Here is a 27,907-nt window from a genome sequence, read left to right as displayed (position 1 = left end):
AAAGTATACATAAGTAAACTTTCCAAGTTGAATTCCATTTCATACTATTGATGGTCATTGTGACACGGAAAGAGGCCAATTGGAGTCCATGCCATCTTTGTAGACCAATCCAGTTAGTCCCAATCCCTCCCTTTATCCCCATTGTGTTGCAAGTTTATTTCCTTCAAAATGCCTAACTGGTTTCCTTTTGAAATCTTTCGTCATCCCTGCTTCCACCACTCTCATAGGCAGTGAGTTGTGGGCCATTATCGCTCGCTGTGTAAACAAGTCTTCCTCACATTCCCCCTACATCTCTTGCCCAAATTTTTAAAACTGCCCCCTCTAATGGGAACAGCTTTTCTTTGTTTACCTTATAACCTTGTTACCTGTTATAATCTTATACACCTCTATCAAATCTCCAATCTAACCTTCTTGTTAATGTCCCTCACCCCTGAAACCATTCTGATAAATCTCTACACCTTCTAAAGGACCTTCAGTTCCTTCCAGATGGGTGGAATTTTCAGCATTGTGTCAATGATACATTTTCACAATTCAGCCTCAGACATGATAAATCTGCAAATCTGTCTCAATGGGCATTGTTTAGCATGTGAACTGCTAAGTAATGATATTGGTAGTTGGTGCTTCATGAATCCCAATTACCTTTCACATCAGTACATTGCAGAAGTGTTACTAATGTAGTTTGAAGGCTGTACTCACTGGTTATTCTTGCATTATTCTTATTGTCAGTTAACCAATCTTAGTAAATGAGAGGGAGCAGTTAGATTTATCAGACCTGATTGGAGTAACATTTGAGGATAGCTTGCTTAATTTTTCCTGTCGGCTGACTGTTAAATTAAAAAAGTAAACAACCATTTGATGTATGATGACTTGATGCATATATTTTATTGCTGCAGATGAACAAAATATCATAAATATAAACTAATTTGTTGAATATAAAAAAGTTTTTCCACCACACATTTATGGGGATTACAATGTACATGGGAGTTGGACTTCCAAATGGGTGAATGGCAAAGAGAAGGGTACTACTGTAATTCGGGCAACTATTCTTGTTTGCAGGACAAACTTAACTTGAGTTGCATTCACAATGCTACTGTTGGAGAGTTGATGAGAGGAATTCGAACTCAGGTGAATGGTCTAATCACCGGCTTGCCACCTCGTGAGATAAGTGCCATGTCTCTTGGCCTTGCACACAGGTAAGTTTAAGCCCTGTGTGTCAAGATGAAAAGGATTAGCAGTTGTCCAGTAAATTCCAGCTGCCGTAGATACCGAGCAGCGCATAGACTTCCAATCAGTTAGAGGCTATACAAGCATGAAAAATGTTCAGAGTTTCCCAGGCAGCTGTATGTAAAACCTGTAACAAGATGGAACCTGTTAGAGCTATTTGCTGCATGAACATATATCAAAGAGAAGGAATTGGGCATACTAATGCTGTGTGTACTTGGTATTGCAGGGGGATTTGTTGAGCCTAGTGCTATATATAACCTGTATTGGCCAGAGGTCAGGGAATGTAATGGTCTGGTACTGAGCATAATCTATATTTGGCAGAGGGATCTGGTACTGTGTATAATATCTAGAATCTATACTAAGACATGATGAAAATAAGTCAGACAATATAATGTGTGCATTTCCTCTTTTGTTTCAGTTTGTCCCGTTACAAGCTAAAGTTCAGCCCTGACAAGGTGGACACTATGATTGTGCAAGCAATTTGTAAGTTCAAAAAGCTAATCAGCATAAGCATCAAATGTATCTAGTGTTTGCACTAATATCGGATTGTTGTGATTCAGTGTCTTGTTAGTTACAAAAGTCAATCAGTTACTGGAAGCAGTTTAATTCGTCTGCTTGCACTCTCTGATTATTTTGGCAGGTACAGTATACAAAAAAAAAATTCGCTTCAGTAGGAGACTATTGGCTGGGGTCTCTACGTCTCCTTGCCATCCATCACCATTCTGCTGGAAGCTACAGGTGTGTGGGTGTTTGCGGAGGGAGGGCTCACTTCGAATGCGCTGCCTTCTGCATTTGAAAGGCCTTCCAATACTCACTGCTTTGGCTCAAGATGAAAACTTAGGTGAAGTTAACAGCCATGAGCACAGTTCGGGGTTTTCAGATGAGATGGAGAGGCAAATTAGGGTAACAGAACAACGCTAAGTTCCTGTGTGTTATATAATGCCGTGTTATGTGAAACTAAGTATAAAAAAACTTCACTGGTTCAGGAATTTTTAGAAATTCTTTCACGGGTGACATTGGCTAGGCCAGCATTTATTGCCTATCCCTAATTGTCTTTGAGAAGGTGATCGTGAGTATTTCTTGAACTGCTGCAGCCCAAGTGGTGTAGGTACACCCACGGTGCTACCAGGGAGGGATTTTGACCCAATCTGAATGAAGAAAATGTTTGTGTCCTTGTATACTATCATGGCTTAAGTTCAGTTAGGTCTTGGAATTGAATGGCTTACATCATGGTGCCAATTCATGCTATTGAGCGAAAAGATATGGTAATTGAGTTAAAATGACATGTCACCTAATGTATGTTCTGTCATGAAAAAATGTACAGAAAAATAATAGCCAACCAATTGCTGAAATGTATACAAAGATCAGGGCTTGGGTTAATTTATTCAGTGAGGAGGGACAGAATTATTCCATGAATAAATGATGGTGGAATGGCCTGTGATTTTTGTGATGCATGTATTCATTCAAGTCTCTGTTGTCTGTAGCTCTACTGGATGATTTGGATAAGGAGCTGAACAATTACATCATGCGCTGCAGAGAGTGGTATGGCTGGCATTTCCCAGAACTTGGAAAAACCATCACTGATAACTTGGCATACTGCAAATGTGTACAAAAATTAGGTACCTGCCGCCTTGCTTCCAGTTCATTAAACTATTCAAATGGGGGGTGGGAAGTTTCAGGAAAAAGTACATTTTATAGAAAAGTCAAAATTGTAGAGTAGATTAGGGTGAATCAAGCTGAGGGATCAACAATAATTGGGCATTTGTGATGAACGTAACACAAGAAAAAAGACAAGAAGTTCAAACTAATGATACTGTCTAAATGTGCGAAGCCTCTCCAACAGAAGAGATGAGTTCATAGCAAAGTAGAAATAAATTAGTTGCTCAAAAAATGGGGACATAGAAACAGTTTGGGGAGCAATGACACATTATGGGGCAGAACACACTGGTGAGAGTGGTTTGTTGCCCCCAAAAAGTATTTTTAGCATTGGGTAGAGTACAAGTGAGGAAATTGAGGTGCATGCAATAAGGATAAATAAGTCAGTGGGGACTTCAGTCTTACAGATTGCACAAGCCAAATTTGCAATTATTGTAGGGTGAGTTCATGGGCTATGTTCACAATAATTTTCTAGATCAGTGTACTGAGGAAGCAACTAAGGAACAGGCTATTTTAAATCTGGTAATGTGCAATGAAACAAGATTAATAAGCTTGTAATAAAGCCCCTGAGAAGAGTGATAATAAATTGATAGAATTTCATCTTGAATTTGAGTGTGATTTAGTTAAGTATGAAACTAGGGTTTTAAACCTCAAAGCAAACTGATAGGAACAAGTTATGAAAGTAGATTGAAAAACTAGGTTAAGAGATATAGTACATGAACAATGGCAAACACTTATGCATTCCCTTATGAATTATGTTTTTATTTATTGCAAAGTAAGGAATAAAAATACTGGGACAAGTGGTCTGACCATGGCTAACAGGAAGTTAAATATAACAGTCATAAAATGGCTACAACACAAAAGGAGGCCATCTGCCCAATGTGTCCATGCCAGTTCCCTGCAGGAGCAATTCAACCATTCCCACTCCGTTCCTCTGTAGCCCTGCAAATGTTTTCTCTTAGGTGATTATCCAATTCCCTTTTAAAAGCCACAATTGAACATTCTCACCACACTCGGGCAGTGCTGTTTCTTTTGCCATTCGCCTTAAATTGGTGTCCTCTAGTTCTTGATCTCTCCCCCAGTGGGAGCAGTTTCTCCCTATCTACTCTGGACCCCTCATGATTTTGCACACCCTTATCAGATCTCCTCTCAACTGCGCCTTCTCTTAAGACGAACTGCTGCAGCTTCTCTAATCTATCCACATTACTGACATCCCTCATCTCTGGAACAGTTCTTGTAAATCTTTTCTGCAAACTGTCTCATGCCTTCACATCCTAAAGTGTGGTGCCTATAACTGGACACATACTGCAGTTGAGTCTGAACCAGCGTTTTATATATGTTTAATCTTAACTTCCTTGCTTTTGAGCTCTACACCTTTTGTAAAGTTGAAGATCACGTATGCTGTATTAACTGCTTTCTCCATCTGCCCTGCCACCTATGATTTGTATACATATACCCCTAGGTGTCTGTCTCCCTGCACCCCCTTTCAAATTGTAAGTTTTATTTTGTAGTGCCTCCCCTTCCTCCCAGTATATCGCTTCACATTTCTCTGTATTAAATTTCATCTGTCACATGTCCACCTATTCTACGAGCATGTCTATGAAGCCTGTCTCTGTCCTCACAATACTTCCAATTTTATGTCATCCACAAATTCTGTTGTGCTGTGCACACCTAAGTCAAGGTCATTTTTAATTTTTTTTATTCATTCATGGGATGTGGGCTTTGCTGGCTGAGCCAGCATTGTATTGCCCATCCCTAATTGCCCTTGAGAAGATGGTGGTGAGCTGTCTTCTTGAACCACTGCAGTCCATATGATGTAGGTACACCCACAGTGCTGCTGGGAAGGGAGTTCCAGGATTTTGACCCAGCGACAGTGAAGGAATGGCGATGTATTTCCACGTCAGAATGTTTGTGCTAAGGCTGTAATGAGGTCAGGAGCTGAGTGACCGAGCATCATTGAGCATGTTGTTTCTGAGTAAGTGCCGTTTTATAGCACTGTCGATGACCCCATCCATCACTTCGCTTTTATCAAGCGTAGACTGGTAAATCGGCTGGGTTGGATTTGTCCTGCTTTTTTATGTACAGGACATACTTGGGTAATTTTCCGCATTGCTGGGTAGATGCTAATGTTGCTTGTGGCTCAGGGTACAGCACAAGTCTTCAGTACTATTGCAGGAATTTTGTTAGGGCCCATAGCCGTTGCAGTATCCAGTGCCTTCAGCCGTTTCTTGATATCACGTGGAGTGAATCGAATTGGCTGAAGACTGGCATTTGTGAAGCAGGGAGCCTCAGGTGGAGGCCAAGATGGATCATCCACTCTGCACTTGTGGCTGAAAATTGTTGCAGATGCTTTGTCTTTTGCACTGATGTGCTGGGCTCCCGCATCATTGAGGATGGGGATATTAGTGGAGCTTCTTCTTGCAGTGAGTTGTTTAATTGTCCAACGCCATTCACGACTCGATGTGACAGGACTACAGGCCTTAGATCTGACCCATGGATTGTGGGATTGCTAAACTCTCAGCTAGATGCCCTGTGTTGTAGCTTCACCAGGTTGACACCTCATTATTGGGTCTGCCTTCTGCCCATCCTTGAGTGTGTTAACCCCACTCCCCAGCCCCCTCACGCGTGTCTGTGCAACCACCCCCTGCCTTCAATAGCACCAGTTACCCAAGCCACAAGAACATTGGTCCTGTCTCCATTCAGGTGTAACCTTTCTGCCTTATCCAGGTCCCAATGTCCTAGGAATCTAAAGCCCTTCCTATTGTACCATCTCTGCTGCCAAGCTTTCTATCTACTCTATCATCCTATTTCTATGCTCTCTAGTTTGTGGCACTGGGAGTAATCCAGAGATTATCACCTTTGAGGTCCTGCTTGCTAGTTTTTTTTCCCTAGCTCCCCAAAATCTGACTGCAGGACCTCACCCCTCTTATCCAGATTAAACAGTGGCTTATAGAAACTATAATGGGGAATAATGAAATGACAGACTAAACCACACAGTTTACATCTAGTTTCACAGTAAAACACAAAAACCTTTCTGGAAATTGTGGGGAATCAAGGGTTTGTAAGAAAGTGGAACTTAAAGAAATTAGTATTGTTAATGAAATAGTGCTGATGAAATTTATAGAACTAAAAGCCGACAAATACTCTTGACCTGTTTGGTAGCATCTGAGGAGAGAGAAAGTTAACATTTTAGGTCCGATTCTTAAGGGCTTGATAGGTTAGATACTGAGAAGATGTTTCCCCTGCCTGGGGAGACTAGAATCAGTGCTTGCAATTGCAGAATAAGGGAACAGACCTTTAGGATTGAGATGAGAAGGGTGTGAATCTTTGTAATTTTGAACCCCAGAGATCAGTGGGCATTCAGTCGTAGAGTATATTCAAAACAGATAGATAGGCTTTTAGACACTAAGAGGATTTGGGAATAGTGCAAGAAGGTTTAATTGAAACATAAAATCATCCATGATCTTATTGAATAACAGAACAGGGACAAAGGGAAAAATAGTCTACTCCTATTTATAAAGGTTTGTTTCTTATTTCCTGTCAAAAGGATAAACAACCAATCTACTCATTAAACCCTTGTTGGTGAAGTGCCATTCTCTTCCTTGATAGTTTGACTGCAATCAGGAATTATTCATAGATTCGATCCCCATATCTTGCAGCTCAATCCTGCTTTTTACATTACATGCGATGACCTGCCCCACTTAACTGCTTTACAAAATGCTGATTTGCAAATAGTATATAGGCACTAAATTATAAAATTTATTTTAAACTACTGAGAGAAAAGCATCTTGGTTTCTTAAATTATTTCTATAGGTAGCATGCCATTGGTACTAATTCCATGCAATTATTTTTTGTGTTTTGGCATCAGTGTGACAGTAATTGCTAGAGATAGTGTCCTATTTAGCCATGATGGACAGTATACCCAAGTATATCTTTGCTGAAGTATGCACATGCGCTCTTTGCAGCGGAGGCAGAACGCTTGATTGCCCTGACTTCCACCTCCGCAAACTTGGCATGAATGTGAATTGACCCTGTTAATTTGCCATTTCATTTACGTAACATAAGAAATGGGAGCAGGAGTAGGACACATGGCACCTTGAGCCTGTGCTGCCCTTCAATAAGATGATGGCTGATCTTCAGCCTCAACTCTACTTTTCTCTCTAAATTCCCTTAGATCCAAAAATCTATTGATCTCTGTCTTGAATATAGTCAACAACTGAACATCCACAGCCCTCTGGGAAGAGAATTCCAAAGATTCACAACCCTCCAAGTGAACTAACAGCTGTTGCGATTTATTGTAGCCTGCTTGTATAAAATAAGTTGATTTTCAGTCCTTGTGTTTATCACTCAACAGGAGACAGAACAAACACTGCCACAACAGATCTTTCAGACATTTTACCTGAAGAAGTGGAAAGTGCAGTGAAGGTTGCAGCTGAAATATCCATGGGAACAGAGGTATCCGAGGAAGACATTGAGCACATTATACACCTTTGTGATCAGGTTGGTGTTGCTGCTTGTTTTGTGTAGTATACTTTAGCGATGTTATTTTGTTGAATTTCCTTTTGAAGCAAGAGCACTTTTAGCTTTGGGGAATAGAAAACCTCGTTTAGAGTCAACTGATGGGGCTGCATTGTGATCTGCAACTGGGTTGAGATTGGCCAAACTCATTGAACATGAAGGAATCTCCCAATGGGCAACATCAGTTCATGACAGGTTGCCTAGCTTTTATTAAGTGCTGTGATTATTTCTCCCATGTGATACATAATCTATTTTTAAAATGTGTTTTCTTCCTTGCAGGGAGGTGATCAGAACCTGTTCCAGCACTGGCAGCGGTGATGATGATGGTTTTATCACTCTTGCTGATTAAATGCTGAAGAGTTTTCAGTCACTACCTCATCTGAGGCTGTCAGTGCTGGATTGCTTGGTCACCCTCACAGGTACACTCTTGTCAGGTGCAGTAATACTACTTCCACGCAGATGTGCATGTTGTACAAAATGGCTTTCTGCAGATATCGAGCTATTTCTGGAGTAAGTCTGTTGTAATATCATGGCAGTTTGAAAAGTAATGTTAAACTATTGCCTTTTTCCACTTTTTTCTTCATAACTACTGAAGTTGTTGAATCTTTACTGTGCTACAGTTTCATGGGACCTGGGTCTGAGTGACCATTTTTCCATTTGTGAAATTAAACAGCAAATGTTTGCAGGCTATTTACCCCTCGGAGGCATCAAACATAAATAGTAGCAGTTGACCATATGGCCTCTTAAATCTGTTCTGTTATTCAGTATGATTATGGCTGATTTTTGACCTCAATTTCACTTTTCCGCCTGCCCCCTTTTTCCTTTGATTTCCTGAGAGGCCAAGAATCTGTCTTATCTCCGTTTGGCGGTTATAGCCTTAAATATATTCAACGATGGAGCATCCACACCCTCTGAGCAAGTGAATTCCAAAGATTCACAGCCCTTTGAGTGAAGAAGTTTCTCCTCACCTCAGTTCTAAATGATTGGCCACTTTATCCTGATTATAAACAAGATCTTAGTGTCTGAACCCGTGCACTCTCCAGCATGATTTACTAGATGTCAGTCTGGTGTAAGAACCTGAGCTTAAGTGTTAGTCAACTCCAGGGCTTCCCCTTACTGTGGGATACCTGACTTCATGCATCCTGCAACTCTTTGAAAATAATTTTTCTTTTACTAAACAATAAAATGTGTTTTTTTCGAAGTATTGTAACTGCATTTTCTTTCTCCTTTTAAGTTGCAGGCAGCCCTGCCTTGGTTCCAAGCTGGTATATTTACTTGAGGCTGCACTGCTTGTGCATATGTTGGCCCTTGGCCAAACTCACGATTTGTATACCTTTTGTAATGCAGTCGTCTCCTGCCATAAAGCTGTCCAGTGAAGGATGTTGAATTACTTCTTAGATTCGGAACAGTTCCCTATTGGATCTCCAGTGACAGTTGCATAGTGGCTAAGATTTTGCTGGTTGGCTTCACACTTCAAGATGGGGTGGGGATGAAACATTTTGCATGCTGAAAATCCATCATCAGCATCAACCACTCCCATTTTTGGTTTTGTTACAATCCCTATAGAAAAAGTGTAAACAAAAATAACCAAATAAAATGAATGAAGCCCCCCTTCCCTAAAAGAAGAAATTACCAACAAGATTCCACTGATTGTAGCTTTTACTTGAACACGAATCAGAATCAATGCAAATTACACTTGAATTAGCAGGCAGATGATACTTCAAATGCAAGGGTAACTTTCACTTTAAACGGTTGATGCAACAAAGATACAGCTTATGCAACCACAAGCATTCACGTAATTCCCTTTATAAACGTGGCACCGTGTGAAATCTGCCTTTTCAACTCGGTCTCTGGTACATAGGATCTCTCACTTTCCCACTCAATTGATTCAGCCCTCGAGTCATGCTCACTGGAAGCTATATTCCATCCAAGGTCTCCATAAATGGTTAACACCGACACGGCACATGTCTACGAACCCTCACACGTTGGGGTCGCATCAATCCTGGTGGTGATACATTAGGGTCGCATCAGTCCTGGTGGTGTTGCTTTCCAGATTTTCTTTCCAGCCAACCAGGCAGCAATACCCGGCTCTCGATCTCATCCTCTGATACAAACTCTCTGCTCTAATCACGTGCTGAGCTGTTCACTTTTTTGGATTTAGTCCCTTTTAGCTTGCTTGTACATTGCTGCCCCAAGAGCTTCTGGAATTCTATTTTTCTTACTGCCAAATGGAAAACTAACCTTTTCATAGAGAACTTTTCATAGAGAATTTTGTGCTCCTCTTTCTGACTCTGTCTGCTTTCTCTTTGTGTCTGATGATCATCTGCCTACAGCTCTTCCTTGTCTAGCGACTCTCCTGTGTGTCTGCCAGCCGCATGGTTTCTGGTCTAAATTTCTTCCTGTTGGTACTGCTTTCAGGTGAAGGGTCTCAAGGTCACATGGACCACTATTTCAAGAAAATGGCAATTCATCTCTTTACAATTGATGCAAACTCTTAAGTCCTTTTTCAAACTTAAAATGATGACAGATTCTATAGATGTTAAAGAAATTACAAACTTTCCTACTGCTTCCTGGTAAAATGTCTTCGCAGTATGGCAATCTTAATTTCTGAGTGAAGCTCCTACTCTGCTCTAACCTTAGAAGATTGCCTCCTACTGCACTGTCATTTTTATCCATTGCAAATCCATTGTGCAGCATTGTTGCTGATGTCTTTCATTTCAACTATGTTTTGGATTTGTGTTGCTATGTATTAGAACATAAGTCACTGTGAAATTCTGCAAGATATGACAAGTTCCGTTCTTCCTGTCCCTTCAAGGTAGTTCAGATCTCAGAATACCGCACCCAGCTCTATGACTACCTGAAAAACAGAATGATGGCCATTGCTCCCAACTTGACTGTGATGGTTGGAGAGCTGGTTGGAGCCAGACTGATAGCACATGCTGGTGAGTCCTTTTGTATAACTTGTATAAATTTTATCTGAGAATGTGTGTGTCTTGCACTGTCTAGTAATAGAGCATCACTGCTATACTTGATGCCTACAATACTGGAAATCCTATTCTAATTTGCGAAGTCATTTCTAAAGTAAATTCAGAGGTATAAGTTCAGAATGGCATTGGTGCATCCACTGGTATCCAGAGTAAGGAGAACCAGATGCCATTAAAAAACAAGGAAGCACAGAAACTGATAATATCCAGCAGGTACAATGTATTTGCTATTTGTGAGAATAAAGATACAGACTGTGGGAAGGACTGCCAGAATGTGGACCATGGCACCTTGAAGGGGGAGGAGGGGTAGCCTGATATGTTAGTTGTAGGGGATTCAATTATTGGGGTTGGGGGAGAGGGGTGGGGGCTTGGCACAGATAGCTTCCTTAGTAAGCATGGTTGAGTCCCGCATGGTTTGCTTTTGCCTACCTGCTTGCCACGGTAAGAGACATCTCAAACTAGCTTGAAAGGGTATTAGAGAGGGAGGGGGAGGAAGATCCAGTCATTGTGACCATTTTGGGACCAACTACATGGAAAATACAGGTAAGAAGTCCTTTTTGGAGAGTACCAGGAACTAGGAGCTTAATTAAAGGACAGGACCTTTGAGTTATAGTCTCTGGATTATTATCCGAGTTACATGAAAATTGGTGTAGAGGTAAGCAGAGTCGGGAGATGAACATGTGGCTGGAGGAATAGAGTGGGAAAGATGGGTTGCATTTCATGGGACATTGGCAAAAGTATTGGGGCAGGAAGGAACTGTACCATTTGTACAGGCTCCATCTGAACTATACTGGGACCTGGTTCCTGATGAAAGCGATAAATACGGCAATTACAAGGACTTTAAACTAGTAAGTTGGTGGGGATGTAGGGCTCAGATGGAAAAGGTAGTTTTCAAATGGTTTCAAAATAAACAAAAGGGAAGAGAGTGGACTAACAATCAGAAATTGTGCTTCAGAGCTTCAGACACTGCAAGGAAAAGAAACTAAAAGATTTTAAAGTCATTAAACCGGGAGAGAGAAATGGGAAATGTGAGAGTTAAACATTCGGGCAGAAGGACAGATTAAGGTATCTGGTCCAAATAAGAGTGCTTTATACAAACAATATATGGAAGAAACTGAATTGCAGGCATGCATTCACTTTGAGGGCATGACATGGTAACTGTTAATGACTTCTAGCTGGAATAAAGTCATGATTAGGCACTAAATAAACCAGGTTATAAGGTCCACAGGAAAGATAGTGAAAATGGTAGAAGGATAGGAAGAGCTTTAATGATGGACAAGATCCCTTCAATGATGAGAGGATATAACGAGGTAAGCAGGCAGTGGATCCTTTATGGGTAGAATTAAGAAGTAGAGAAGGATTTAAGATTAGCAGGAGTTCTGTAGAGGCCCCTGGTAGCAACTGTGAAGTGGTAGTTTGTATAAATGGTGAGATTAGAGAAGCATGTAGCAAAGGCAAAATGGTTTTATTGGGGGAGTTTTAACTTTCATAGATTGGGATAAGCAAACTAGCACATGTCAGAAAAGTAGTGAGTTGCTTAAGTGTGTCTGAGATGATTTTCTGCATGTATGTCCCAAGAACCAACAAGGAGGCATGCCATATTAGATTTAGTAATGAACCAGATTCAGTTAATAGCTGACAGCATTTACCTAACAGTGATCATAATATGAATGAGTTCCATATTGTGTTTAAAAGGGCGAAACATGCAACAGCTACTAAGATTCGAGATTTACGGGTGTCTTCAATGGGATGAGATGAAGACTCAACAATAAACTGGGCAAATCAGTTCATGGATAAATCTGCAGAAAATCAGTGGAGTGTGTTGAAGAAAGAATTTAGTGATATAGAACCAGTTTATAACTTTTTAAATGCAGAAAAGGGGGAGGTGATGTATTTTCACAGAAGGGATAGGAAGAGGCAATGTAGACATAATGGCACAGCTCTAAAGTGTGCACAAGAACAGAGGAACCTGGGAGTTCATGTGCATAAACCTTTACAGGTGGCAGGCCATATTGTGAGAGTGGTTAGCAAAGTATATGGAATCTTGGGCTTCATAAATAGAGGTATTAAACACAAAAACAGGGAAATTGGACTGAACCTTTATAAAGCTCTGGTTAGGCCGCAACTTGAGTACGTGTCCAGTTCTGGTCACAACACTTTAGGAAGGATGTGAGGGTCCTTGAGAGGGTATGGAGGAGATTTACCAGAACGGCTCCAGGGATGAGGGATTTTAGCTAAAAGGTTAGGTTGGTCTGTTGTCCTTGGAGCAGGGGAATTTGAGGGGAGATTTTATAGAGGTGTATAACATCATGACAGGTTTAGACAAAGTAGATGAAGACGAACTGTTTCCATTAACTGATGGTGCAAGCATATGGGGCAGCAGGTTTAAGGTTTTGGGCAAGAGAAGGAGGGAGGATGTGAGAAAAACCTTTATTGCACAGCAAGTAATAATGATCTGGAACACTGCCTCTGAGGGTGACGGAAGTGGAGATTGTCGATGATTTCAAAAGGAAGTTGGATGGGCTCTTGAGAGAACTAAACTTTTAGGGCTGTGGGGATAGAATGGGGGAATGGGACAGACTTGGTTGCACTACAGAGAACCAGTTTGGATTTGATGCACAAAATAGCCTCATTCTTTGCTGTTATTTCTCTGACTTTCCTTTCCATAGGTTCTTTGTTGAATCTAGCAAAGCATCCTGCATCCACTGTGCAGATCCTGGGTGCAGAAAAAGCACTGTTTAGAGCATTGAAGACAAGAAGAGACACTCCAAAATATGGTCTTATTTACCATGCGTCACTGGTTGGACAGACCACTCCAAAGAACAAGGGCAAGGTAAGTCACCGAACTGTCGTTTTTCTTGTGAATGTTTGTTCAAGGTAAGGGTTTTACTGCTGGAAAATGGAATGCTCCTTTTTTCAGGTCCAGTGTCAGCATGAAACATTCGTCTGACAGATACGAATAAAGCTTCCTCTACACTGTCCGAACCTCGAGCATTCTCTTGTTACTCTACTAGAACAGTTTTCACATTTCCTACACAACCTGCAGCTTGAACTCTGGGTTTGGGAGGTTGAGAGCTTTGTGGATAGCACATTTATAGATGTGGTCGTGGTTAAGAGTATGCAGGGAGAGAGGAAATGGGTGATCACCAGGCAGGTAGCACATAAGTCCCCTGAGTGCATCCCACACACAAACCAGTATTCAGTTCTGAATGCTGATTTGAGGTTCATCTGGGGGCTGCAGCCAGAGCCAAGTCCATGGTGCCACAGGTGCCTCAGATGTACAGGGTCTGCAAGGAAGATGGCAGAGAAATTGAACAGATCTAACAACTCCAGACTGGGCATCCATGAGGCGCTGTGGGCTATCAACAATAGCAGAATTGTACTCGACCACAATCTGTAACCTTGTTGCCCGGCATATCCTCCACTCTGCCATTACCACCAAGCCAGGGGATCAACCCTGGTTCAATGAAGAGTGCAGGAGGGCATGCCAGGAGCAACACAAGGTGTACCTAAAAATGAGGTGTTGATCTAGTGAAGCTACAACTCATCACTACTAGCGTGCCAAAAAGCGAAAGTAGCATGCGATAGACAGATCTAAGTGATTCCACAACCAACAGATCAGATCTAAGCTCTGCAGTCCTGCCACATCCAAGGAAGACAGTTGTGGTTGTTGGAGGTCAGTTATCCCAGTTCCAGGATATCACTGCAGGAGTTCTTCAGGGTAGTGTCTTAGGCCCAACCATCTTCAGCTGCTTCATCAATGATCTTCCTTTCATCATAAGGTCAGAAGTGGGGATGTTCGCTGATGATGTTCACCATTTGCGACCTCTCAGGTACTGAAGCATCCATGTCCAGATGTAGCAAGACCTGGGCAATATTCGGGCTTGGACTGACAAGTGGCAAGTAACATTCACGCCACAAAAATGCCAGGCAATGACAATCTCCAACAAGAGAGAATCGCTTCTTGACATACTACCACTGAATCCCCCTGAGGGTTGCCATTGACCAGAAACTGAACTGGACTAGCCATGTAAATACTGTGGCTACAAGAGCAGGTCAGAGGCTAGGAATCCTGTGGCGAGTAACTCACCACCTGACTCCCCCAAATCCTGTCTATCATCTACAAGGCACAAGTCAGGAGTGTGATGGAATAATCTCCACTTGTCTGGTTGAGTGCAGCTCCAACAACACTCAAGAAGCTCAACACCATTCAGAACAAAGCAGCCTGCTTAATTGGCACCCCATTCACAAACATTCACTCCCTTCACCACCACCGCACAGTGGCGGCAGTGTGTACCATCTTTTAGATGCACTGCAGAAACCCAAAGCTCCTTAGACGGCACCCTCCAAACCCATGACTTGTACCATCTGGAAGGACAAGGGTAGCAGACGTGTGAGAACACCACCACCTGAAACTTGCCCTCCAAGCTACTCACCAGCCTGACTTGGAAATATATCACTGTTCCTTCACTGTTGCTGGGTCGAAATTCTGGAACTCGCTCCCTAACAGCACTGTGGGTGTACCTACACCACATGGACTGTAGTGGTTCAAGAAGGCAACTCACCACCATTTTCTCGAGGGCAATTAGGGATGAACAATAAAGCTGGCCTAACCGTGTCCCATGAATGAGTAGAAAAAAAGTGATAGGCGATTCGATACTTAGGGGAATAGGTAGGCGTTTTTTGCGGCTGCAGATGTGAATCCAGGGTTAACCATGGTTGGTTTATCCCCTTCCTTGAATCCACCTTCCTCACTGGGATATATCTTTGAGAGTCATGAACTATTTTCTTAAACGTCTGCCATTGTTCATCAACCGTCTTTTCTGCTAAACTCCTTTCCCAGTCACAACTCTGCCCTCATTCTGTTGTAATTACTGTTATTTAAGTTTAATACAGTTGTTTCTGACCTAAGTTTCTCACACTCAAACTGAGTACTAAATTCTACTGTATCATGGTCACTGTTTCCTAGGGGATCCTTTACTCTGAGATCATTTATTAAACCTGCCTCATTACACTTTACCAGATCCAAAATAGCCTGATCCCTGGTTGGATCCACAATATTTTGTCCTAAGGAACAATCCCAAATACACTCTGAATTCTTGCTCGTTTCTACCTCTGCCAATTTGATTTTCCCTGTCTACATGAAGATTGAAGTCATCCATGATTAATATACTGCCTTTTTTACATGCCCTCACAATCTCCTGATTTATTCTCTGTCCTACATTATAGCTAATGTCAGAGGGCCTGTAGACTCCTCCCACCAGTGTCATCTTCCCCTTGTTATTTCTTACCTCCACCCATATGGATTCTACATCTTCCGATCCAAGATCATTTCTTGCTATCGTACTTACTCCATCTCATACTAACAAAGCTACCCCACCACCCTTTCCTTCCTGCCTGTCCTCTCGAAAAGCTGCATACCCCTGAATATTTAGTTCCCAGCTTTGAACTCCTTGTAACCACGTCTCCATAATGGCTATAAGATCATACCCATTAATCTCTATTTGTGATGTTAACTTTTTTTTTGTGAATACTACGTGCATTTAAGTAAAGAGACATTAATTTTGCCTTTTTTCCATTTTTTTCCTCTTTTGACCCTATTTGCTGTTTTTTTTATACACTCTGTCTCTTCCTGTCACACTCTAGGTATCATTACCTAAATAGCTGCCCTGCAATGCTGCCATATCCTTTTGCTTTGTAAGCCTACATATCCCCTTTCCAGAACCCCTGGAAAGTAAGGAAAGTCCTGACTCTCACTCAGGGCTGCAGAGAACAGTACCTATCCCCCTAATTATGCTGTCCCCTGTTACCACTAAATTCCCATTTCCTCCCCCCACTTGAATGACTCCCTGTACCATGGTGCTGTGGTCAGTTCGCTCATCCTCCCTGCAGCCCCGGCTCTCATCCACACAACTTGCAAGAACCCTGTAACTGTTGGACAGTTGCAGGGGCCGAGGCTCCTTGAATGCTACCCCCTGGGCCCCCAAACCTGTTTCACCTGCAGTCACCGTCCTGTTGACACAATGTCTGCAGCTCAGACTCCAGCTCCTTAACTCCGATCTGAAGTTCCTCGAGCTGCACACACTTGGTACAGATGTGTTCGCTCTGGGTCACCTCGGTGTCCAGAAGCTCCCACATGCTGCAGCAGCAACACATCACCCATCCTGCCATCGCTATTGTATTTTATTCAATTTATTAATTAATTACTCTAGTATCCCCAATGTTTAAACTTTTATTATAATTTTTTATACATACCAGTATTGGTCTTATACTTAGCAAGCTATCTTTAAGAAAAAGAGGGGAAAAAAGACTAGAGATCTAAATGCAAACTAAAGATCTTACTTTATTTTGAAGACTATAAATAGTCACCAATCCTACTCAACAATCAGCTGCTTTCTGCGCTCTTTTCCCTCTCGCGTTCTTTAATGGTCTCGCGCACTCTCTCACTCTTCACAGTTAAAGGCCCCGCTCTCCCCTCTCTCTCTTGGTGGAAATGACCATGCTGTTCCTTGCACACTCTTGTTGTAAATGGTTCCACTGTTTCCCCTCACACTCTCACTCTGTAAATGGACCCACTGTTTTTCTCTCTCACACTCAGGATTTCCAGGTAAATTGACTGACTATGGGAACAATGGTAGGTGTCTGAGTCAGGATGGTACCTTTGAGATAAGTATTGCGAATTCTACTGTTGTCCTTCATGGTAGAGTTCTTGGGGAGTTAGGTGTCATTGAAGTCTGGAGCCTAAGTGCACTGTTGATGCAGGGGGTGGGCATTCAGCCTGTGAAGTGCACTGCTTTTCCCTGAATGGTGTTGAGTTTCTTGGGTGGTGTGGTTGCACTTATCCAGTTGAATGGTCAGTATCCTATCATGCTGTTATTTGAGCTTTGTAGATGATGATGCTTTTTGGAGTCAGGAGGGAAGCCACTCTTTCCTGCTACTGTGGTTATGGTGTTGATTTGGTTGGTCTGGTTAAGCTTCTGGTGACGATGAAGGCCTCCTACTTGGCAGTTAATGTCACGACATCTCAGAGATGCAACTGGCTTCAGTCCCCCTGGGCTCGAGAGAGGATCAGACAGGGTTTCTGTGCTCAATGTTTATGATGGTAAATCTGCAGCATTGGTTAGGAAGACTCATACTTGCCTGCGATGGGTCTTACAGCTGAAAAGCTGCTGACACTTGTCAGATTCAGATGTAATTAGTGGGTACCTCCACCTGAAGGGGGTGGGGTATGAACCATAAGTTTCTTCAACTTCTAAGAGTGGGGAGAAATGAGGAATTGAAAGCAAAGGTCAAGAAAGTGGTGTGCTGGTTAAGGGGGTTGGTATTTTTGAGATTTGTGTTGATGCATTGTACAGCCAATTATTTGCATTTAACCTGTGCTCCTCTTGACCCAGAAGTAGTTTAATGTGAAATTGGCTATCAGGAAGTGAGGAAAATGTTCTGTAGAAAACTAGCAGTTACAGCATAAAAGTTCTCTCAAATTCTGAGCCGGGACTTATCTCTCTGCCCAACAGATCTCCAGGATGTTGGCGGCCAAGGCATCTTTAGCAATCCGGTATGATGCTCTTGGCGAGGATACAAATGTAGAAATGGGTGTGGAGAACAGAGCCAAACTGGAGATCCGAATAAGACACTTGGAAGAAAAAGGGGTAAGTGAACTCTTGGAATGTCCCACTCGGGCCCTTGCATGACAGATATTTGGTCAAAAGCACCTGGTCTGAGATCCCCATGACTGTCTTAAACCTGTCTGTGTGTTGGTAGCACTGTACCTAAACTGTTGCTTTGTGCCTCAGTGCTGCTTTGGTATTTGTCTTGTAGATGAGAAGGATAAGTGGTACAGGAAAGGCTCGGGCACAGTCTGACAAATATCAGCATAAGAGGTATGTGTCCCAAATAATGTAATTTCTTGGCATTTCCTACATGTGGTATGTTCCTGTTCATATTGCTGGGGAAGGATCCAGGTTGGAGGCTTGCACTTTCTGGGGGTTGGAGAATAGAAAAGCAAGTTCTTGGTCTTGTGTGCCCTTTTTGGGTAGCCTTGATGATGCCTGACTATCCATTTCAGTTATGATTTGGAAGTAATTTGTATTTAATTTGCTTCTGGTATTCACTTCTTTTGTGGAAATGTTGCGATTGTGATACATTTCCATTGTAGAGAAGTGTTTGAAAGCTTCCTCAGTGGTTTCAGGAATAGAAGGCATCTTTTGGTTTGTTACCCAGCCATCCAGATCAGACTGCCCAAAACAATATCCTTGCCTCTTGAGTTAGCTGATTGCAGCCAGTGCAGGAGTTGGTCTTGCAATTGATCTTGGTGCCCCAGTCACTTGTAAAATGTGTGTGGACACTGAATGAGAACTATCTGTCTTGCAGACTAGTCAAGCAATACACAGTCACACTCGTGGAAACATACCTTACGGGCAGTGTCCCAGATGCCATCATCACTATTCCTGGGTATACGCTGTACCACTGGCAGGACAGACCCAGCAGAGTTGGTGGCACAGTGAGAGAGTTACTGTGGGAGTCCACAACATCAACTCCAGACCCCATGAAGTCTCATGGCATCAGGTCAAACATGGCAAGGAAACTTCCTGCTCATTACCATGTAACACCCCCCCCCCCCCGCCGTAGCTGATGAATCAGTACTGCTTCATGTTGAACACCATTTGGAGGAAGCGCTGAGGGTGGCAAGGGCGCAGAATCTACTTTGGGTGGGGAACCTCAATGTCCATCACTAAGAGTGGCTCAGTAGCGCCACTACTGACCGAGCTAGCCAAGTCCTAACGGACATAGCTACTAGACTGGGACTGCGGCAGGTGGTGAGGGAACCAACAAGAGGCAAAAACACATTTGACCTCATCCTCGCCAATCTGCTTGCCACAGGTGCATCTGTTCATGACAGTATCGGTAGGAGTGACCACTGCACAGTCCTTGAGACAAAGACCCGTCTTCAGATCCTGCCTTCAGATTGAGGATACCCTGCATCGTGTTGTATGGCACTACCACTGTGCTAAATGATTTCGAACAGATCTAGCAACTCAAGGCAAGGCAACCCTGAGGCGCTGTGAGCCTTTGGCGGCACCAGTATTGTACTCGACCACAATCTGTAACCCCATGGCCCGGCATATCCCCCACTCTACCATTATCACCAAGCCAGGGGATCAACCCTGGTTCAATGAAGAGTGCAAGGAGGGCATTCCAGGAGCAGCACTAGGCATCCCTAAAAATGAGGTGTCAATCTGGTGAAGCTACAACACAGGGCTACTTGCATACCAAATAGCAGCAAGTGATAGACAGAGCTAAGCAATTCCACAACCAATGGATCAGATCTAAGCTCTGCAGTCCTGCAACATCCAGTCATGAATGGTGGTGGACAGTCAAACAACTCACTGGAGGAGGAGGCTCCACAAATATTCCCATCCTGGATGTTGGGGGAGCTGAACACATCACTGCAAAAGATAAGGCCGAAACATTCGCAACAATCTTCAGCTAGATGCGCTGAGTGGATGATCCATCTTGGCCTCCTCCCGAGGTACCCAGCAACTCGGACACTGGTTTTTTAGTAGTTCGATTCACTCCACGTGATATCAAGAAACAGCTGAAGGTACTGAATACTGCAAAAGCTATGGTCCCTGACAACAGTACTGAAGACTTGTGCTCCAGAACTTGCCACGCCCTTAGCCAAGCTGTTCCAGTACAGTTACAACACTGGCATCTACCTGGCAACGTGAAAAATTGCCCAGGTATGTCCTGTATACAAAAAGCAGGACAAATCCAACCCGGCCAATTACCACCCCATCAGTCTACTCTTGATCATCAGTAAAGTGATGGAAGGGGTCATCAACAATGCTGTCAAGCGGCACTGGCTTACCAATAACCTGCACACAGGTGCTCAGTTTGGGTTCCGCCTGGGCCACTCAGTTTCTGACCTCATCACAGCCTTGGTTCAAACATGGACAAAACAACTGAACTCCAGAGGTGAAGTGAGAGTGACTGCCCTTGACATCAAAGCAGCATTTAACCGAGTGTGGCAACAAGGAGCTTGAGCAAAACTGAAGCCAATGGGAATGGGGGAAAACTGCCTGCTGGTTGGAGTTATACCTAGCACAAAGGAAGATGATTGTGGTTGTTGAAGGTCAATCATCTCAATTCCAGGACAGGACATCACCGCAGGAGTTCCTCAGGGTAGTGTCCTCGGCTCATCTTCAGCTGCTTCATCAATGACTTTCCTTCCATCATAAGGTCAAAAGTGGCGATGTTTGCTGATGATTGCACAATGTTCACCATTCACGACGACTCAGATACTGAAGCAGTCCATATCCAAATGCACTAAGACCTGGCCAATATCCAGACTTGGGCTGACAAGTGGAAAGTAACATTCGTGCCACAAAATTGCCAGGCAATGACCATCTCCAACAAGAGAGAAACCAACCATCACCCCATGTCAATCAATGGCACCACCATTGCTGAATCCCCCACTATCAACATCCTGGACCAGAAATTGAACTGGACTAGCCATATAAATACTGTGGCTACAAGAGGAGATCAGAGGCTACGAATTCTTCAGCAAGTAACTCACCACCTGACTCCCCGAAGCCTGTCCTCCATCTACAAGGCACAAGTCAGGAGTGTGTTGGAATACTGTCCACTTGCCTGGGTGAGTCCAGCCCCAGCAACACTCGAGTAGCTTGACATCATCCAGGACAAAGCAGCCTGTTTGATTGGCACCCCATCCACAAACAATCACTCCCTCCACTGTCGAGCACAGTGGTAGCAGTGTGTACATGTACAAGATGCATTGCAGGAACTCGCCAAGTCCCTTTAGACAACACCTTTCAAACTCACGACTGCTACCTCTAGAAGGACAAGGGCCTTAAAGTGTGGGAACACCACCATCTGGAAGCTCCCCTCCAAGCTACTAACCACCCTGACTTGGAAATACATTGCCATTCCTTCACTGTCAGGTCAAAATTCTGGAACTCCCTCCCTAACAGCACTATGTACCTACGCCATATGGACTGCAGAAGTTCAAGAAGGCTGCTCACCACCGTTTTCTCGAGTATTTAGTGATGGGCAATAAATGCTGGCCTAGCCAGCAATGCCCACATCCCATGAATGAATAAAAAACATTGGACACTGCTTTGGTGCCACCTGTCTAGGCTCATGCTTGATTAAGAATGTGGATGAGGTACTTTGGGTTACCAGTGCTGTTCTAATGTACTCCAGCAATAATCATTGCCTCCAGGAGAAAAACTGTTCGGGAGGTGGGGTGGTCAGGGAGGAGAGGTGATGAGGGGGGAGGAAGGAAATGTTTTGTATCGTTCTAATTTACATTTTCTGGTCAGTGAAGTGAAAACATATGACCCATCTGGGGATTCGACTCTACCTTCTGTCGCAAAGAAAAGGAAGTTTGAGGAAGTGGATGATGAGGAAGAGCAAAAAGAAGTCAAGTCCAAAAAAAAGGCCAGACTTTTAGAGCCTCCTGTGACAGGTTAGTCTCCAGGAAGTTTTTGGATCTTTAACCATGTAAGGACATTTATAGTTTTTTTGGCTCCTGTACTGGTGCAAGTAACCCTTCCTGGTTGTACAGCAGTTCAGGACAGGATGGAGGTTGGGATTCCTGACTGCAATAGGGATATCTCAGAATAGCCTTGACACACTAATTCCAACATGGGCTTATATTTATGGCTGTGTACACCTTTTCTGCATTTGCAAGATGTCTAATCTCATTCTTGCCTGTGGGTAACAGGGGGGGAGGAAACTAGTTTTTAACCCCACACAGGTAGAGTTACTCCTCCTGGCAGCTTGATTGAGCTCGGTTTGGATCAAGCTATCTGACTACATAGCTTCTTGGCTATAGGTGTACAAGGCAATTTTTCCTCTGGATCTCTAACTATGGAACAGCATTCACCTCTTAAACTGGCAGAAGTTATGAAACAAATTCACTGATGCTAATTTTTGGCACTTTTTCCCCACCTCTGCTGAAAACACTGACTTGCTGGGTTCAAAGTTGTGGGAGTGCTGCTTGTTTTCTGGTACGTTACACAATGCCCCATCCGCCACCATCTTCCTCCAACTGGCTGAACTTGTTCTACATTGAACACCATTTCCTTTGATTCCACTCGCTTTCTTCAAACAAAAGTGTTGCTATGGGAACTCATATACCTACCCTTTAGGATATATGGAGCATTCTTTGTTTTGGTCCTGCTCAGGTGTCTTGCCTCATCTCTTTTTCTGGTACGCTGATGACTATTGATGCGGTTTCCAGCTCGCACCCTGAACTGGAAAGTTTCATCAATTTGGCTTCCAGTTTTCATCCTTTCTTTACCTTCACATTGTCTAATTCTTCTCTTCCTTAACTTATTGGTCTCCATTTCTGGGGATTGGCTGTCCACGAATATTCCACAGCTACCCTCGACTGCACTTACTCCCACCTACTTCCTGTAAAGGTTCTACATCAACATATCCAACCTTCCATACCAGCTCCTCTTCTCTCTCCTTTGCACAAAGAAACATCTCCCTCTCCCCAACCCACCAAGGTTGACCGGGCCCTCTATAGTGTCCATTCCATTTCCTAACTTGTGTTCTCGCCCCTAATCCCCCCGCCTCCTAGAACTGCAAAAGGGTTCCCTTTGTCCTCATCTTCCTCCCTGGACTCAACATTGAGTTCAACAATTTAAATTCATAACCTTTGCTCCCATTTTTTATTTTTTTTTGCATGGCAGTTGGTAATGATTCTGCATTTTCCCATTTACACGTTTGCTAGACACATGTTTTGTTTATCTAATTATCTCTATCATTATCTCTTTCGCCATTTAAACATGTTTTCCACCCCATCTTTGACTTTTTCTTTTGTTTTTTACTTCCCCTCCCTCTTTGTGTTTGCTTTAAAACTGTTACATCTCTTTGATGGAAGTTCATCAACCTGAAATTATAACTTGGTTTCTTTCTCCAAAATGCTGCCAAGCCTGCTGTGTATTTCCAGCATTTTGTTTTTATTTCAGATTTCCAATATCTGCAGTATTTTGCTTTTATATTGCCAGTCACCGACGGTTCAGTTAGTTATTGCCCTTATCAGTTTTCCTGATTTTTGATTTAAGTGTAGATTTATAGATATTTTTTGTTTTTTAAAGCTGAGTTACTTCCTGTTCCAAAGTTTGGAGCTTCCAAGTGATGTGGTTCTGGTTTTTTGATCTTACCTGTCAGCCAAGGGGACAGTGAATTACTTCCTACCATGTGGATGCTTCTGTTCCTGACTATACAGTGTTTGCAAATTCACAAAGCAGTACTGACCTGGATGCATTCATACTAAAATACTTTTTTATGTCAAAGAAGCTGTAGAAGGGGCTGAGCCACCCACAAAGAAGAAAAAGAAGAAAGAAAAGAAGCAGGAGGTAGTTGTAAAACTGGAGGAAGAGGAGGAGCCATCAACTTCTTTTGTTACAGAGGAGGTAAGAACATGAGATTGAAATATGCAAGTAGCCGTAAAATTATCACTGTCTCGCCTTAGTTACACAAAACATAGGGCTCTTGGGATTGGGGGTTAATATATTAGTGTAGACTGAGATAGATTAAGGGACAGCAAACAGTAGGAAAGCAAGGGCTATTAACCTTCATTGCAAGAGTGCTTAAGCAACAGTGAAGAAGTCTTGTTGCAATTGTATAGGTCCTTGGTGAGATGACACCTGGTGTACTATATATAGTTTTGATCATCTTGCCTAAGGAAGATGACGTAGTCGTTTAGTAGTACAGAACTTGAGCATTGCTGAAAAAAAGAGACATGCTGTCGAAGCTTTTCATCTTGCTCTGTCCTTATGAATGCAAGACGAAAAGCTTCGACAGCATGTCTTTTTTCTCAGCAATACTGAAGATGACATGCTTGCATTGGGAAGGAGTGCAACAAAGATTCATTGGACTGATTCCTGGGATGAGGGGATTTTCCCAAGAGGATAGATTGAGCAGATGAAATTTTCCCTACAGTTTAGAACAATGAGAGGTGATCTCATTGAAACAGAAAAATTCTTAAGGGGCATAAGAGGGTTGATCCTTGCAAGATATTTGACTTGACTGGTCAAAAACTTGTGCCACAATCTCAGAATAAGCAGTCAACCATCTGGGACTGAGATTAGGAGAAACATCTTCCCTGAAAGGGTTGTAAATCTTTGCAATTCTTTACCCCAGTAACTGTATGTGCTCAGTTATTGAATATACTCAAGACACAGCAATAGCTTTTTGAATACTAAGGGAATGGAGGGATATGGGAATAGTACATGAAGATAACTTTGAGGTATGTGTCATTGAATAGCAGAGCAGGCTTGGCTTGAGGGGTCAAGTGTCCTACTCCTCCTGTTGCTTATATTCCCATGGAGTACCCCTCATCTCTGCTCCCTTAAGTCCAAGTCCATCTCTTACGTCAAGCACTGAAGGTTGAAAAGTCACTAGAATTGGGTGGCATGGATCTGAGGATGCTGATGGAAAGTAAGGGTGGAAATTAGAGGCACTGGCCATAATCTTCCAACCTCATTAGATGCAGGGGTGGTGCCAGGGGACTGAAGAATTTGTTCACAAAAGGATGTGAAGATAGAGGGGGTGTAGAAAAGATTTATGAGAAAGATAGCTGATGAAGTTGGGCCTGTTCTCCTTCGAGAAGAGATGGTTGCAAGAAGGTTTGATGGAGGTGTTCAAAATCATGAGGGGTCTAGACAGTAGATAGAGAGAAACTGTTCCCATTGGTGTAGGGGGTCAAAAACCATAGAACATCCTTTTAAGATGATCGACAGAAGAACAAAAGGTGACATGAGGAACTCTTATGCAGCAAGTGCTCAGGACCTGGAATGTGCTGCCTGAGAGTGTGGTGGAGATAGATTCAACCATGGCTTTCAAATGCGAATTGGATAAGCACCTGAAAGGGGGATTGGGTGGGGGGGTGGGATTGCATCATTATGAGGAAAGGTTGGGGGAGTGGAATTAGCTAAATTGTTCTGGCAGAGAATTGGCACAACCTCAACAGCCCCTATGCAATAGCTGTTTGATGACCAGTGTATGCTGCACCCAAATACATGCTGGCACTAACAGTCCAAGATGACATTTTGCAAGTGGGGTTAGCACCTTGAAGAGGAGACAGAATTGGAGAGCAAGGACATTTTGCCCTATTCTCTACGGGTATGTTGTATTTTACAGATGTATAGGAACTTCTGTCTTCTGATATTTAGCTTAATAACATACAAAATAGGAGCAGGAGTAGGTCATATGTCCTCTCAAGCCTTCTTTGGCATTAAATAGGATCATGTCTGATCTTCAATCTTTTTCCTGCCTGATCCCCATATCCTTTGATTCTTTAAAAGTTCAAAAATCTTGAATATACTTAATGGCTGAGCATCCACATTACTCTGGGGTAGAGAGCTCCAAAGGTTCTCTACTGTCTGGAGAAATTTCTCATCATTTCAGTGCTAAATTGCTGACTCCTTATCCTGAGACTTTGCATCCTAGATTCAAATTTTCTCCCTAAGGGGGATAACTTCACAGCATTTACCCTGTCAAGCTCTCTCAGAATTTTATATTTCAATGAGATCGCCTCATTCATCTAAACTCCAGAGAATATAGGTCCATTACAACCCTCCCATTTTATAGAAGATGCTGAAACACTCGGCAGGTCAGGCAGCATCAGTGGAGAGAGATGGCTAATGGTTCAGGTCATTGGCTTTTCATCAGAGCTTGAAGTGTTAGCAGTGTCGTCTCAGCTTTGTGACCTAAGTATTTCCAGCATTTTCTGCTTTTATTTCCAGCGCCTGTAGTATTTTACTTTTACCTCATTTGTTTATTTGTTCATCGGATGTGAACATCACTGGCAAGGCCAACTTTTATTGTCTTTTATTCATTCATGAGGTCTGGGCATCGCTGGCTGGGCCAGCATGTATTGCCCATCCCTAGTTGCCCTTGAAAAGGTGGTGGTGTGTTGCCTTGAACCACTAAGGTCCATGTGGTGTTGGTACACCTAAGTTTCCTTTGAATTTTGTCTTTGTTTTTGCAGTTTCCCTTATAAGGGGCTGCTTTTACATTATCCCTGATTTTGTTAATTTAGTTTAGTAGTTTGATTCAAAAGAGTTACAGTGCTGCTAGGGAGGGAATTCCAGGATTTTGACCCAGTGACAGTGAAGGAACGGCGATATACTTCCAAGTCAGGATGGTGAATGGCCTAGAGGGGAACTTCCAGGTGATGCTGTTCCCATGTATCTGCTGCCCTTGTCCTTCTAGATGGTAGCGGTCATGGGCTTGGAAGATGCTGTCTCAGGAGCCTTGGTGAGTTAGTGCAGTGCATCTTGTAACATTTGCACTTCTCAAATTATTCTCAACCCTGTATTTTAATTGGAAGATAATGGCCAGTACCTCAGCAGTTTATCCTCCTGACTCCGGCCAGCAGCCTTGGATACATCCTGCTGGTCCTGGTGACTTTAAGTACAGCCTTCCTAATACCTCCTCTATCAATTTTTAGCTAATCCAGCATTTGAGCTAATTCCTCTTTCATTGACTTTGGCAGCACCTTGATAAAGACGGATGCAGAGTGCTCACTTAGTATTTTAGCCATGCCCTCTTGCCAACCTGTTCTTATGCTGTCTATTTGCCTCTCATTTCCTTTACTACTTCCTGTTTGAACTTTATATTTAGCCTGATGAATCCTTAGCAATAAATTGAAGCATTTTCCCAACGGCTAATGTCAGGCTAGCTGGTCAGTCGTTCCCTATTTTCTGTCACTCTCCTTTACTGAATCGCAGTGTAACATTTGGTACTTTCCAATCCATTGGGAGAATTCTAGAATTTGGGAATTTTGGTGCTTCCACATGATCCCTTAAGAACTGGTTCTGAAGATGAGTTATTTTTAACTCAATATTACCTTTTGTTTGTGTCTCCACAGATATTGCCAGACATGAGTATTTCCAGCACTGTCTTTATTTTGTATTATATATGATAATAGAGGTGTAGTAACTAATATTTAACTTTACTTTCAGGCCCCAGAGAAGAAGAAGAAGAAGAAAAAGAAAATAAAAAATGAGTGAAGTGTATCAAATAATGAGAGACTACATTGTTGTCGTTTATAGCTCTGTTCAGCCCTGACTGAAAGTGTTCTTTTTTTATAAGGAGGAAAATGTTTTTATAATGCAGGACATTTGCATTTTGATAGCAGTTATCAGAAATATTCTATTGACATAAGTCTATTGCATTGGATTTTTCTGTAAAAATTGTTCGCCTTTGGATTGAGAAATGGACCTTAGTTTTCTTTTGAGTTTCTTTTGTTAATGCATGTACCCCACCCCCCAACCACACAAATCCTGTCAAATATCAACTGTAACCCAAAAACACTTGACCTTTCCATGTAGCAGTCATGCTCAGAATAATGTTTTATGAAATACATTTTCCTTTGTGCAGATAGAATACACTGAATGGGACAGGAATTTTGTTTTAAAAAGAACTGGTATTTATTTTTAAATGCTGGTTTTAGTAAAAGTAACTAGGTTAAAAACTCAATCAGA

General features: G+C 42.6%; 1 protein-coding gene and 1 non-coding gene across 8 annotated transcripts in view; both read left to right on the top strand.

Annotated features, from left to right (window-relative positions):
• Positions 1-27,435, top strand: part of nop58 (NOP58 ribonucleoprotein homolog (yeast)) — a 36,046-nt gene extending 8,611 nt beyond the window's left edge. The window contains exons 5-15 of one of the 7 annotated variants that reach the window (XR_013577930.1): positions 1,057-1,193; positions 1,643-1,707; positions 2,709-2,843; positions 7,235-7,380; positions 10,214-10,340; positions 13,052-13,215; positions 17,897-18,031; positions 18,201-18,262; positions 21,730-21,870; positions 23,715-23,830; positions 27,386-27,435. Coding sequence is in view for 5 of the 7 variants with exons in the window: in XM_078551612.1 (XP_078407738.1) it covers positions 1,057-1,193; positions 1,643-1,707; positions 2,709-2,843; positions 7,235-7,380; positions 10,214-10,340; positions 13,052-13,215; positions 17,897-18,031; positions 18,201-18,262; positions 21,725-21,870; positions 23,712-23,830; positions 26,634-26,687 (1,290 nt within the window). In the remaining 2 variants the exon portion in view is untranslated. Of the gene's footprint in view, positions 1-1,056; positions 1,194-1,642; positions 1,708-2,708; positions 2,844-7,234; positions 7,385-10,213; positions 10,341-13,051; positions 13,216-17,896; positions 18,032-18,200; positions 18,263-21,724; positions 21,871-23,711; positions 23,831-26,633; positions 26,722-27,385 lie in introns of those variants that run through there. The other 6 variants (XR_013577929.1, XM_078551616.1, XM_078551614.1 and 3 more) reach the window with 6 other exon arrangements.
• Positions 7,705-7,789, top strand: LOC144687021 (small nucleolar RNA SNORD11B). Its single transcript, XR_013578050.1, has one exon. It is a non-coding gene; the product is annotated as a small nucleolar RNA SNORD11B (small nucleolar RNA).
• Positions 27,436-27,907: the final 472 nt, after the last annotated feature.

The sequence above is a fragment of the Cetorhinus maximus genome, chromosome 11 (genome assembly GCF_964194155.1).
Source record: "Cetorhinus maximus chromosome 11, sCetMax3.hap1.1, whole genome shotgun sequence".
NCBI classification, from domain to species: Eukaryota; Metazoa; Chordata; class Chondrichthyes; order Lamniformes; family Cetorhinidae; genus Cetorhinus; species Cetorhinus maximus.
Note: the sequence above shows the minus strand (reverse complement) of the source record. Positions and strands in the feature narration are given on the sequence as shown.